Source organism: Cyprinodon tularosa, unplaced genomic scaffold (genome assembly GCF_016077235.1).
Source record: "Cyprinodon tularosa strain WSP-4 unplaced genomic scaffold, ASM1607723v1 ctg174, whole genome shotgun sequence".
In the NCBI taxonomy this organism is placed as follows: domain Eukaryota; kingdom Metazoa; phylum Chordata; class Actinopteri; order Cyprinodontiformes; family Cyprinodontidae; genus Cyprinodon; species Cyprinodon tularosa.
In genome coordinates, this window is record NW_024038565.1 from 1114554 (window position 1) to 1129122 (window position 14569).

The 14569-nt window shown below is 36.0% G+C and overlaps 1 protein-coding gene across 1 annotated transcript in view; it reads right to left on the reverse strand.

Moving 5' to 3' along the window:
- The window catches only part of LOC119781275 (beta-1,4-galactosyltransferase 2-like), a 50171-nt gene extending 35910 nt beyond the window's left edge, over window positions 1-14261 (reverse strand). Inside the window, exons 1-3 of the mRNA XM_038281687.1 lie at window positions 14241-14261; window positions 13899-14086; window positions 5656-5778 (exon numbers count right to left, since the gene is read on the reverse strand). Of these exons, the coding sequence (XP_038137615.1) occupies window positions 5656-5778; window positions 13899-14086; window positions 14241-14261 (332 nt within the window). The remainder of the gene's footprint in view (window positions 1-5655; window positions 5779-13898; window positions 14087-14240) is intronic.
- Window positions 14262-14569: the final 308 nt, after the last annotated feature.

A 14569-nucleotide genomic window follows, 5' to 3' on the forward strand; every position in this document is an offset into this window, starting at 1 on the left:
ACATTTAAATACCAAATATCAGACATTCAGGGACAATAGGATACATGCTTATAGATGCATCGCGGCTGATCTACTGAGGTATCAGTTTGCTCATCAAACGATATTTTTAGTTGTAAAGCATCAAATAAAAAGCATTTTAAAGATTTTTTTCAGTAAAAACTCACAAAATGTCTCTTTAACCGTTAAATCTTTTATACCTGGTGTTTATACCTGCATATTCTATGACTTGGCTGCATGTCTCTTAGCCAATCTATAGAACTATGCGCTTTTATTAGATAGAAGATGACCACTTTGTCTTGAAACAATCTAATTGGGTCTATTGTAAGATTAAACATGAAAATATGAACGGTGACTTCTTACAAACTGTAAGGTATGGTAGATAATGTGTTTGCAATGTCTCAATTGGCATTGTGCAATCAAGTAAAAATTGCAAATTATTCAAGGTTTCCTGTTGGGTTTATAAAACCTGAAGCCCTAAAATGCTGTATGTGTATAAAGACATTTGCTGTTTCCGTCGTATTTTTGCCAACCTTTCAAATGGCGCTAAAACAGAAAGTAACCATGAATATGTCAATTAGGTGAATTTTCATCCTCATGTTTAGAATGAACTAGTCAAGCTACGCAAAGCATAAATTTATGAGAAGCTGATATTATATACTGTCCATTGCCTTAATTAATGGCAAGTGGAGGTTGCAAACTAGCATGAACAACACATCTGAGAAAAATGGAGAGAGGTTATTAGGAATGTGTTGCTACCTTGGAGGTTCTAATTGTTATTGCATTTAAACTAGTATAGAGGATGTGACATGGTGTCTGGAGATGTAGAGAAAGAAGAGCAATATGGGAAAATCAGATAGATTTGACAATTTTAAATGAGCTTAATAACATTTGTTTACACTTGTGTGTTTTCCTTGTGTCTTTCTCTCTTTCTGCAAAAGAGATTGGATGACAAAAGGTTTCACTCTGGTGCATCAGTCTCCATTCACCCCTCCCCTTCTCATTTCCTTTGTGTAGTTAGGAGTGAACTCTTGTGTCAGGCACTTGTCAGGTCTTGCGTGGTCTTGTTAGGTACCTCAGAGTGTAGCATAAGTGCCCCATGAGTGGGGAATAGCAAGCCACAGGAAGAGTAGGTGAGATTTTGAAAAAAAAAAGAGATGGAAATTGTTTTTAGATCCGCAGTATGCGAGTTCTCTGGATTCAAACCGAATGAAGATGGTGAAACTGTCCGAGCTGGTATGTTGCCATTAAACAACAGTAAATAAATGTGGCGATTTTACAAACATGCATCTGCATCTAGTGCATAATCATCCAATCCAATTTTCCTAGCTGCCTCTATGGGACTCTATGATCCATGGACCATTTAATCGAAAAACAAAACGCAAAAAAGCCAGTGAAAAATGTTTCCCACTCACAAACAGTGTAGTTCACTTAATAATGTCGAAAGGCTTGCATTTGAAATAATGTTGCAAACATTTAACATCCAGTATGGTAAATGTACTCATATAGTGCCTTTACCAGTCAGGGAACTCCACGGGGTTTACAGTACACCTCTTTCAGTCATTGGTCCATTCAAACACGCAACCACACACTGGTGGTGGTGAGCTGCAATGTAACCATGGCTTTGCAAAGGCTCACTGACAGAAGAGAAGCAAAGTATAAATTGCCTGGCAAAATATGTATGTCACATATGGCCCACTAAGGCATGTGTTTTTATTTAAAACACATGCCTTAGTGGGCAAGGAAACCTAATAATAATCTTCTTGATTTATTTATCTGTGTTTTCTATTAGCATTCTATTCCTTTTTCATTAGACTGAAGGGTCAGCTGTCTAATCAAGTAGTTAGCAGAACAGGAGAACCACAGGGGACGGTACTCTCATCGTTCCTTTTTACTCTGCACACCTCCTACTTTCCGTAAAGACAGATTCCTGTCATCTTCAGAAAATTCTGAGAACTCTGCAGTCATTGGGTGGAACAAAACAAGGAAGATTATTGTGGGTTTAAAAAGTAACAGGAACAAGTTGAAAACCTAACATGAAGGGATTTCAATTTGAGGTGTTGAAGGAGTATCAAAGGAGTAAAAATCCTGGTGTTTTCCAGGACAACAAACTAGACTTGAGACTCAACTGTGAAGCTGTCTACAATAAGAGGCAGAGCAGACTGTACCTCTTATGGAAGCTAAGGGCTCTCTGTGTTTGCACAAAGATGGTTCATACCTTCTAGAAGTTGTGGATACTGTAAGCTTGTCTGCCATTACCTGCTGGGGTACCAGCATTAGAAACTAAACAAGCTAATAAAGGCCAGCTCTGTTCTGGGAACTGGCCTCTGCAGCAATTGTGTTTTGATCTCATGTTTAGCCTATTAACTAAAACTAACTCATATGAGGATAGGTACCTTTTTTGCAAAACTGAGTTTTTCAAGTTTTGCTGTTTCCAACAGCGTTTCTAAAATTGGATACTTTAAAATGTGCATAAAAACATTGATGGGAAAACAGCCAATGTTAGAAAGTTAATATTTTTGAAATAAATGTTGTTATATCTCACCAACTTAATCTCATGTCTTACGGCAAAAAAAGCACAGTGGAAGCGGAGTCCAATATCTCCTGGGAAATCTAAAGCATCTAATGGCTGAGTGCTTCTTTTTATCCAATAAAAACTTAGTGGTTTAACTCTATCTATCATCAGTTTGGCACATTATTGCAGATATATAAGTACACACAACTTTCTCTCACACAGCGTCTCCCTACATGGATCGCTTTTTATCACATCTTACCAGATTCAGACAAACAACAGTAATCTTCTGAACGCTGTTTTGCCGCACACAGTCAAACACAGCCTTTCTCCATTTTCACTTCTCTTCTGACATCATAACTCTGAGAGGAAAAGATAAGCCAAACAGTGTGAGGGTGGGACACACGCATAAAGCAGATCAGAAAACAGAGATGATACAGAATATAGCTACAATAAAGATGGAAGTGGCACAACGCCTGTGGAGAGGCGTCCGGCTGTGTTGAGCTGTATGTCTTTTACAATTACGTAGTACATTTAAGCCCCTTCTGCTGAATGTACATTTAAACGACATTGAATTTCCTTTAAAGATGACTTGTGATGAGTTGCAAAGAAACACCCAGGTGACTTTTTCCATTGGGTAATGGGGGTTTATGGGAACGGATGTAGGGGAATGTTTAAAACTGCATCAGATATTGTAGCAGTTTTAAAGTTTAAATGAAGTAATGATGCCAAGATATTCGCAAGATCCTATGTTAAGCATGTAATAAAAGCGAGCGCCAAGTACGAGAACATTATGAGTCCAATATTAATCAAACTAATTGTCATCTTGATGCCTGAATGCACCCAGGGAGACCCAACTCATCTTCCTGTCAACCTGTCAAACATCTAACGCTCCTCAAGATTTGAGTCCAGCCAACACCCACTGCAACATAATTAGTGAACTCCAGCTTGACATTAAAAGCTGACTGGACGACTTCAAAAGGTTAATTTATCAAATAATCATTCTCCTTCTATGAACACTTGTAATAAATCATCTAAATTAAGAACTCATATGTCACTTTTAGCTGAAGTCCCACTTTTTTTTGTGATAGCAGAAATAAAGAATAATGAATGACTTTACATTTATTTTGACTGTTTAAGCTGCTGTAGGTCGTCTGACAAGAGAACTTTGTTTAAAAAAACCCTCAAATCATCACAAAAAAATACATTGTTTTGAACCTGCTTATAATTATATTCTGCCCTTTGAAGAAAAATGTAAAGTTCTGAACTATTTATATCTGTAAGAAAATTAAGTTTAACCAGGTAACCTTCACAGATCCATCAGTTGGCCCTTAAGGCTTCCGGGGCCCAAAGATTTTAGCCAAGGCCACCTAGAAAAACCTTAAGGTAAGGAGACAATCACTAAAGATAAATCATCACAATATGATGTCGCCCCAATGACAGTGGCGTTGGATGTAGGAGTTTGCCCTGAAATCAAAGGGTTGACGGTTCAAGCCCCGGCTCTGACTTTCAATGTCGTTGTGTCCTTGGGCAAGACACTTCATCTGCATTGTCTACTGATGGTGGTCAGAGCGCCCGGTGGCACCAGTGTGCGGCTGCCCCGCTTCTGTCAGTGAGTCCCAGGGCAGCTGTGGCTACAATGTAGCTTGCCACCATGAGTGTGTGTGTGAATGGGTGAATGAATGTAGTGTAAAGCGCTTTGGTCAAGTCTCCTGACTTGAATAAGGGCGCTATATAAGTACATGACATTTACCATATCAGTAGGAACAATATTAGTTTGCTAACCCTGTTAGTAATATTAGTTTCATAACCCTGATCTGAAGCCACTGTCCAGATAAAAGTACTTGCATTTCTGCTCCAGTGGAACAAACACAGATGATTGTATTGCCTCCTAAATGTGACAGTAACAAACCTGCTAATCAGCCATTATTGACTGTAAGTGAGGTGTGTGGTTGGAAGGAAACCTGATGACTGAGGCTTAGAAACACTGGCTTTAAATGCTGCAATACCAGGAATGGTTTTCAACTAATCATTAATAGGGGCAAATCTATTTTAACATGCAGTTTTTTAAATAAATTCTAAACATATCTGTAATGGTTTGTTAAAATTAAAGTAAATTATAGTTTTTTTTTTATCTTTGTCTTATTTCATATACTTTTTCTATAAATCACATTACAGTACAAAGAAATTGAGATATCCAAGTGAAAACTATTTAATGTCTTTCTTACTTTATTTGATCTTGAATTCAATTATTAAATAAAAAATCTTTTTTGTTACATTGTCAGATTTTCCCTATCTTTTTTTAGTTCAAAAGGCTAATTTAGTTTGTTTAAATATTACACCTACTTGTTTTTATATAAAATAGAATAGAGAAATCAACATAGCAGCATTTCATCCTGTTAAAGGTATAGTGAAGGATGTTCTCTTCTCAGGTGGATCATAAAAATAAGTGGCCCTCCTAATTGTCAATCAATCTGGTGATATGTTTACAATAGGCCGTCCTACGTGCTCCTCCCCATTTTGACTTACAGGTGGTGAGTGTGACATAGTGGAAAAATCGCAAATCAACTTTTAAACAGAAATGGCAAACAAGAAATGGGCTGGTGCATGCTCTTGCATGTTTTTAATAAGCGTTCCCCTATTGTGAGCGGGTACATGGTTGTGCATGTGCATTTTTTTTTTTTAAGTGGAGAGGGCGGATCTTTTCAAAAATTTGCAAAGATCCTCCACTATACCATTTAGTTACTATCTAAGTAAAGAGGAAGTCAAAGGCAGATCAAATTGTATTCTTTGTTCTGTCTCTGATCTCTGCTCAAACAATGATTAAAAGAGTCAACATCCTCTCTTTCCAAGACTCAGTTTTTGGGAAAATGTTATATCTATTGTCATTCAAAGGTAATTCAGGTATAGTGTATCACAAATGATCTAAAAAGTATAAATAAATCCAGGCAATATTAATATAAGTCTTTCAACAATCAGATACATCCACATTCAGATAAATTACGGTATATTATTATTATTTTTGGTTAGAGTTAAATGGCTTGGTAAGCTTAATAAAGTAAAATGTCAAATTCTTATTGTACATTGGAGTGAAAAGGAAATCGCATGCAGACAATTCAGCTCCCACTGCAATTCTCCTCACTTACCGGTTATAAATGTCGTCGTCCTCCCCTCCCCAGCCCCAGTATTCGTTTGGAAAGCCATTGATTTTTAGAAACTGCTTTTTACTGAGCCCTGAAACTCCTCCAAAGTAGCCAGCATAGGGCAACCTGCAGGACATGGAGAGAAAAGAGATTGGAAGCATGAACAGTGAGGGAAAAACATTTCTTAAAGTAAATCAACAAACAATAATGTTATTCATGGAGGATTAACTTCTCTGCTGAATCAAGAGCTTTTAGAAAGGGAGAAGAGAAAAACCTACTAATATAAGTTTTGACATTCCCATGTTCAGTCTGGGAAACACACCATAGATCAGGTCATCTTATCCTTGGCAATTTGACAAGACATATACATATTGAAGAAATGGGAAATTCCTTTAAAAGTTGCAGCAGAATCATAGTTAGCTATATATGTATAGGCATTTACCATAAATTATAAGTATTGGATAGAGATGTACCTCCTAATTGCTTTTTATGTCAGGGCATGAACAAAATTTTGATTTCAGGAGTGGGGGGGACACAAGTTTTCTTTAATATAACTAATATATATAAGTTCAGCGTGTTTTCTATTAGTACAACTGTGTTTGTATGTAGACAGTTGGACAATTTGTGGTGCAGAATATAATCAAAATGGTGCATGTAGAATATAAACACACAGTTTTAAAAATATTATGAGCTTATATAAATAATACATATATAATATGTATATAAAATCACATTAATATTGTATTTTTTTCCTTTTTTATGATAATAATATATAACAATAATATATTTGATATATCAGCACTTTTAATAAAATAAATATACTTTACATGGTTATTGAAAGCTTTATAGTGCGGTGGACGATCTTGTAGAGGATATGCTGCTTAATGGAGCCAGTGAAGGTGTTTTAGGAGGGGTGTTACACAATTCTTTGAATGTAACTCACAATTTGACTTTTAAAGACGTCTCTTATATATCTCTTTTCTTTTTTCAGATATCCTGGCTGTGAGTCTAATAACCAAACACATGCACGCACATGACACATATTCAAAGATTTGTGTAAATTAATACACCTGACATTACAACCCTTGTAGATTACATCACCCAGAAGATGAAAAAAATGCCTCATTTACAGTAGCAGATTCCCTCAACATCTTTAGTCTTTTACGGACCAACGTTTTTCTACAAGACCGTAACTCCTCGACCATTAAAGATATCTCAAAAATCCAAAACGTACCAGAAAGCAGAGAAAACGACTTGTGAACCTACAGTTCTAATTACGGTAGAGTGTAGGAATTCAGCAGCGCTGTGACCATCCAATCACAGACCTGATTCAATGGCGCATCAGATGTTTGCAAACTAAGGTTCTCAGGAGTGACAGCGGTGACAGCCAATCACACAAGAAAAGATGAAGGGTCATTCAGCAGCTTGTGGGTGGTCTAAACCCTGGGAAGTGGGCTTCAGCTTGAGCTGCAGGTTGGTCCAAGTTCTCAACGATTGTCTGTGTACTGTAGCGTAAAGTGTTTTTGGACAGTAAAAAGTGCGGGGAACCGATGCGGACTTTTGAAAAAGTGCAGGGGACACTAATCCAGCAAATGCTATATTGCCTCCTACTTTAGAAGGAGCCTCTCTCTATGTGCAGATTTAACTAAGAATGTTTACATATAAATAACAGCTTTAAGTCTCTCTGGCTAATTTACAGCTGACTTTTGATTTAAATAGGATAATTCACTTCACACTCAAGATGTAAAATGGCTGAATGCAAAATGCAAAAAAATAAATACATAAAAAACAGCTCTAAGCAGGCTGCAAAAGCTGTTCATCAGTGGCTGTTTATGAAAGAAGTTGCCTTGTTAGACCGAATGCTAGAAAGCTTCTAATGATGAGTTTTCACATGTATGAATGGCAAATTAATGAGGTGAATTCATTTTCTAACTGATGAATAAACAGGCATAGGAATAGAGTTTGTTAATATGTGTATGTGTGTGCTTGCAAACATGACAAACTATAAAAGGCAGACAAGCAGTTTTATTTCTTGTCAGAAGTCACAAGGCTAGTGGAGTGGGACGTACATCGGTGGGGGGTGTCATGAGAGGCGCCTGGAGTCTAACCAGACGGCTTTGGGTGTGTGTGTGTACCTACGTGTGTGTACGCTGTGTTGTCAGACGTGTGAGAGCTCCTTGTTGAGAGATGACAAGCAGAAAGTAATGAGACCGTATGTTTTAGCACAAGATCTCCAAACAACAATATGGTCAGGAGCAGTGTTTGAGAGGGGGTGTTCGACAGAATACATTCTGGGAAAGAATAAGAGCAAATATTGAGAAAACACAGAAAGAATGGAGACATGCATGTAGTGTTTGGTTTGATTTAAGAAGTGGAAGGATTTGATGGAAATTATTGATTATTTTCATAAGAAGTGTGATCTGAAATCTCTCAGTTGAATGAGTCTATTTAAGCCAGATCCTGAACCCTGAAGTGTTGAAAAACAACGTTCAGCCTTGATTCTGCATGTTTTGGTCTAAGACCTTGGGAGCACAGATAAAAGTATTTACAAAACTTTAAAAGAAGCCTATTGAAGTAAATCAGGATGAATGGTAAGATAAAAATATAAGCATTAAAGGCATTAATTTTATACTGGAAATAAACAACAAACCATCTGTTTGAAAGCTTGATGTAAAAAAAGGGATGGTTGCTGCAGCAGAATTTCATTCTAAAAACCACAGCTGGAATAGTTTACTGATTTTAAATAAAAAAACATATAGAAGCTGAAAAAATATCTGAAAAAAATATAGAAATCAAAGATTTTTTTGCAAATGTTTACAAAAGGTTGATCTGTAAAAAGTAGTAGCAAACAGCATTCCAACTAAGACTTATCTGCTCATAATTATAAGGTTTTTCTGTTTGTGAGTCCTTATCATTATCTACCAATTGAAACAAGATAACCATAATGCTAAAAAACAGGAACAGGGGAATTTTCTCGGCTTTTAATAGAATTCTTATAAAACACAACTTTGTCATGGCCCAAAGCTCTGACCACATCACACAAACTGAAGGTCAGTCACTTCTCCAGCTCTCCAGATTTTCCACATAACACGAAATTAAAGCCCCAAAGGCATTGATTTCTGTTGATTTCCGTGCCCCCAGTGTGCTGGAAGTAATGTTTTACTGTGCAGCAGCCTTTAAAGGTCATATCAACACACTGTAAATTACAGTCATTAAAAAAAGGTTTCTGCAATTTTTAAATTAGCCTCTAAGCTTTAAATGATTTGGTTCCAGTGTTAAAACAGATTTGAAAGAGATTAGCTCCTTTTAAAATACAACTATTAACATTTAGGCTCATGCATATGCACTAATATAGTATTTAGCAGTTTCTGGATGTGTTACAAAACTAAAAATATTAAATGCATTTTTTGTCCTTAATGAAGTAGAACTACGATGGAAGATCTGAATACAGCCAGATCTAAGCATTCGTTTTTACAGAATATGAATGACATATTTCTCTGCACACTCAAACATGCAGGAAGGATATGACCATTCAACACACTACTGCCTCACTCACTAAAGTGCAATTTATAGCAAAGCTTTTTAGCACTGACAGGAAAAGTATCTTTATATTATTTAAGTCTAATTCATGAATGAATGAATTGGAAGGTGGTAGAGGTGCAGTAGGATACACTGGGATAAACAGCACTAAATAAAGTCTTTAAATTACAAAAAAATAAAATAAAACTTTGCTAAATTGTAACTATATATTAAAGACTGGAAGAAGGCATTTTTTAAAAACATGTTATTAATGTCCTAAAAGTATTGTTCTAAATACTATACAGAAATCTTACAAACATTGAGAATATTCTATTCAATATCAAATTAGAGTTATGAATTTTCCTATGCATTATGTCAAATAATTGCCACAGTACATGGGATGTTCTTTAGCATGGCCATCATTGCAGTTCATTCCAGCAAACTCCCCTCCAGTGACATTAAATACCTAATTTTACATGCTTAGCAGATGTTTTATTATTCAACTTTGGCTGGGTGATTAATAACGCACATTTCTCTGGACTAAAACTCTGGAAAAAAGTCAAAATCTAGGTAAGTCATTTTTTTCTTACAATAAGTGTTATTTGTTCTTGTATTGAGGAGGTAAGTGAGACACTTTGCCAATGGTGCAAAACAATTTACATTTAAAATAAGAAAACATAATTGCATTGTCTTATTGCAAGCGCATACTATCTAATTGTCTTATTTTAAGAGTAATTGTACTCATTCAATTCGCAAATTATCTTATTTACCTACTCAAAATAAGGGTAAATGAACTTAATTTAAGAAATGTTGACTTATTTCCAGATCCTTTTTGCAGTGAGAACACATATTTCTTGCTACTTTACATGGACTTTAACATGTAATGATATGTATTCAAGAGGCACCATGGTCCCGTTAGCACTATGTTAGACAGGGTCAAATATAGCAGCGGACCGAATGAGGATAGTTTTCAAATAGGCCCTAGAAATCTTGTGTCATTATAATTTTGGTGATCTGAACCCAGAAAGGGCTACCTCTAAATACTTTTCCCAATAACCAACGTGTGTTAACATTTAGAAAAAGTTTTTTTTTCTTTGGTGAAGGTTAGAGATAAAAAAAAACAAAACAAAAAAAAACAACAACAGAAAACTAAGAACGGTAAAGTTAGAACCACGGTGACGGGCTGATGTTCATATTCAAACCTGCTGACTCACCTTTTAAATCCTCATTTGTTACTGAGGAGGAGAGAGCATTAGTAAAACTAATTTGAGTGCTTGCTGATTAATTACTAACGAGGAATGTCAGCTACATTTCTGCTTACAACCTGGCATTGTTTTTATTGTCATATAGCATTAGTTCATTGAACCCTACAGTAAATCAAGAACAGTGTAGCCCTGGAGGCTTTTTTACATGGAGATCTCTAGAGCACTAACAGCTTTTGCAATGCAAGGTCGCATTTGTTGACTATGTTTAGACTATTCATCAATACTTTTGGTGCTTTTAGATAATTGAGGTCAGGTATGGTGTCATTATGACAGAAGATAAAACAGGGCCCAATAATTCAGAGCTGTGTAGCCTCTGGTTTCTTTGCATTTAAATTCATCAGACATGTACGTTTTCTTTCTCTCTAATTTTCTTTTTTGATGGCCCCCTGAAAGAGGTTCTAGGATAAGAGGGTCTATCTGTAATTAAAGTTTAATTATGTATTATCTAAATTGCTCTGATGCATTAATTATTTTTCAATGGTATGTGACAATGGAAGGTAACTTTTTTCGTCACCAAACTTTAAAATTATCTGTAAAAAAAATATATGTCTACATGTAATATATTTAATGGCAGTTATTGAAATGCACCTGGAACTGGAAAAAAATAAAAAAGTACTGTGTATTAATGCTTATTCACAAAAATATTAAAAGCATGTCTGGGTTCCAAAGCCTTGGGGGTAGATTCTCATTAATACAGGAGATGACAATCCTAAATAAATTCCTAAGTAGAAGACTTCTGGACGTTTTCTTTTGTCACTTATTAATGTTTTTGCAGCAGAAATAAACAAGAGAAGAGACCCACAAGCTCCTTAACCTACTTAAGCCTTTGGGATTTATGAGCCATTTTCTTTTGTTTTGTTGGGGCAAACATGAGGCCAAAGTCATCCATTACTGAGTGCTACAAGCCAGCTGGCTGAAAGAACACTGCTACTCTTTTCCATTTCTGAGAGAAAGACTGTTGGTGGCTTGGAAACCTTTTCAATCAGGAAAAACACTTACAGCCATTGTATAGAATGTAAGCTAACAATATATTCTAATGCTGTAATGCTACAATATGGCAATAGTGTTTCTAATGATGTTTCACTTGCCAAACTAAAAATAGCCTGTATGTCAAGCAGCTGTATACTAGTTACCTGAGCTGATAACCAGTTATTATCTTTTTAGACTTATTAAAGGGTGTTATATAAAAACATGAACAGCAAAAAGTTCACTTACAAAATTTTAAAAGATGTTTGTAAAGTCCCCTGACCTTATATATTTGTTGCAATTTAGCACTATAAACTGAATTTAATCTATTGTGTATATTTTTATAAATGCAATTGTAACTGTAACATTCACTATATACAAATGTACAATAACATCTCCACACATACTTTTTTAATTTTCCTCAACAATAATTTGACCTAGAGAGACTGACACAGAGAAAAGCTGCAATGATATTAATATTATTCAGTTTATTTATACAGGTAACACAATCATATTCTTTAAAATGTTTCTATTTAAGGACAACCAGCTTATTGCGAGGACTCGTTGACTCCAATGCCTCCCAACAAGCACGCATGTAGCGATAGTGAAGAGGAAAACTCCCTTTTAACAGGAAGAAACCTCCAGCAGAACCAGGCTCAGTGTGAGCGGCCATCTGCTGAGGCCGACTGGGAATTAAGGAGATGAAAGCAGATAATGACATAAACAAGATAGGTTCTTTGGTGCTCAGGCCCCGGCAGAATACTTTAGTGCTGTGAATCAACATTCGCTTGGATGAGTAACCTAGAGAAGGATTACTGTAGACTAGTCTTCCTCCCCAGGGCCCAGACACTGGTGGTGGAATAAGCCAGAGGGTAAATGGGGGAAAGTTTGCTTGCATGGGGGAGAGAAAGGTTTGGCCAGGAGCTATATGACGGGAATCTTGCAAGATGATTGGCTTTGGAGAAGAAGCTGCCCTGAGTTGACTGGCTGGAGCTAAACAAGGTAACTCGCAGGTGGTGGAGTTTTTCTCTTAAGCCTTATGCCTATCACAGAAATAAGTGTCTACTTATTAGCCCTGGATATAAAGGTTATTGCTTTAACTTTAAAAACGCAAATTTAAAGACTCATCTTTAAACTTATGAAGATTTCTTTCCAGGCTATCAACACTTGGGTTTATAAACAATGAGGAAGCCTCCACCTCTTTGTAATCATTTTTGTGGCATCATTTAAGGCTATGCAGTAGAAAATTAAGAATGAAAAAGTGATGCAAATAATGTCCCTAAGTATTTATTGCTAACAAGGCTAAAGTTAGCATCTGCTATGTAGTACCTTATCAATGACTAACTGAACGTGTTTTTTACCCTTTCATAACTATAGCTTGGTCACTTTTTCATTATTTGTTCTCAAACGTTGGGCAATAAAAAGTTAAATAGATTATACACTTATTAGATCCTCCCCCCCAAAAAAAACAAGAAAAAAAAAAAAACAAGCATTAAGGCATTAGCAACTAAAAAATGACACAAAAATAAAAAAATTCAAAACACTATTTATAATTAGGGTTTCTTATGATTCCCAAAAATGTTCTTTTGTCTCATTCTCTCATGGTCCATACGCTGAGCTGTTTGAAAAACCCCTTAAGCCTTGAGGGTCTCAGGAGCAAATACCGCCTGAAATTACATATGTGAATTAAAGCGCAGCTCCCAATCTATTCATTGGAAATACAATTGTTTGCATTTCTATAACAGAAAGGCATTGAGGAATATTTTTCAGGTGGAAGCACTATTTTAAATGTCACCATGTCTGATGTATAGGTGATTAAACAAAGTAAAAACTTAAAAAAAACATTTTTCCCCAAAAATAAGCACTGCAAAACACCATGAAAACCCTTTATAAACTTTATAGATCCACATCTTGACTATAACTCAAGCAGATATGGACTAAATAATTATATATTTTTTCACAATGCTAAAAGTGCAAAAATGTATTTTTCCACTCATAACAAGGAATCTGGCCAGACAAATATCCAGATTTACATTATTGAAGATCTTCTGTATAAGACAAAGCCTTTGCTCCTAAGATTTAGCCGTTGTTTTATAGAAATTTACCAATAATATCACTAAACTGAACAAAAAATAAGAATAACAGAGTAAGCAGTGACGCATGCCAGTTGAAATGGTCGCACAATTACCTCAAAACCTCTTTGGAAAGGTCTGTGCCTCTAATTTTCAATGATGGCTGCAATTAGTGGGTGTGGCTAAAAATGAATACCTGCTGTTGCATTACTCCTGCAGAGTCACACATGTCAGGTGGAAACCAAGCTTCTGAAACATGGTTTAGAAATTTTAAAGCCCCATATGAAAGACATGTGGATGTAACACCATGTGACTGTGTTTTTTGCCATTTCTATAAATAGATAAACATGAGCAGGTGTTAGTTGGGCCCTGTACCAGACCCGCCGAGCTCAAGGGGTTAAATAATTTGCCATAATAAGCTTACCTGAAGCCGAACTTATCCATTGCAATAGCGAAGTGTCTTGGCTGGTCGTTACAGTGATAGAGGTTCCGGTCGTCCATAGGGATCAGGTCCACATCACTAAAGATGAAGCAGTCGTATTCAGCATCCTTTAGAGCCTCTGTGTAGCCAACATTAAGCAGCTTTGCTCGGTTGAATGTGTCCTCACCCAGCTGCAAAGACATCCAAAATTATGTTAACACATAAACAAGGCTCTACAAATGAATGACTTAATGACTGAATAACCTTTATTCATACAATCCAGAAAAAAATGTACATGTTCAACATATGCAAACATTATATATATAATTATCTTAATTATCTAACCTTCACCTTTCTATAGACCATGAACGATTTTCCTGATTCTTATTTAACTTATGAGTCCATACTACTCCAAATGTCAATTAAGTAAGCAAATAAATTAGTTTATGTACATATAAGGATACAAATATTCACACCTGCCTATACACGTCTTCATTTATTTAGTTATCACCCACTGCCCACACCATCACAACCACTGCAAAATAAACACCCATGTACAGTGACTCAGAGTACGCATTGATGTTAACAGCCCTTCCTCCATTTCATGTATTTTTAAGAAAATCAGTTTGAGATTTTTTCTTAACACTCTAATGTTTAAACATTCCTTTAATTCA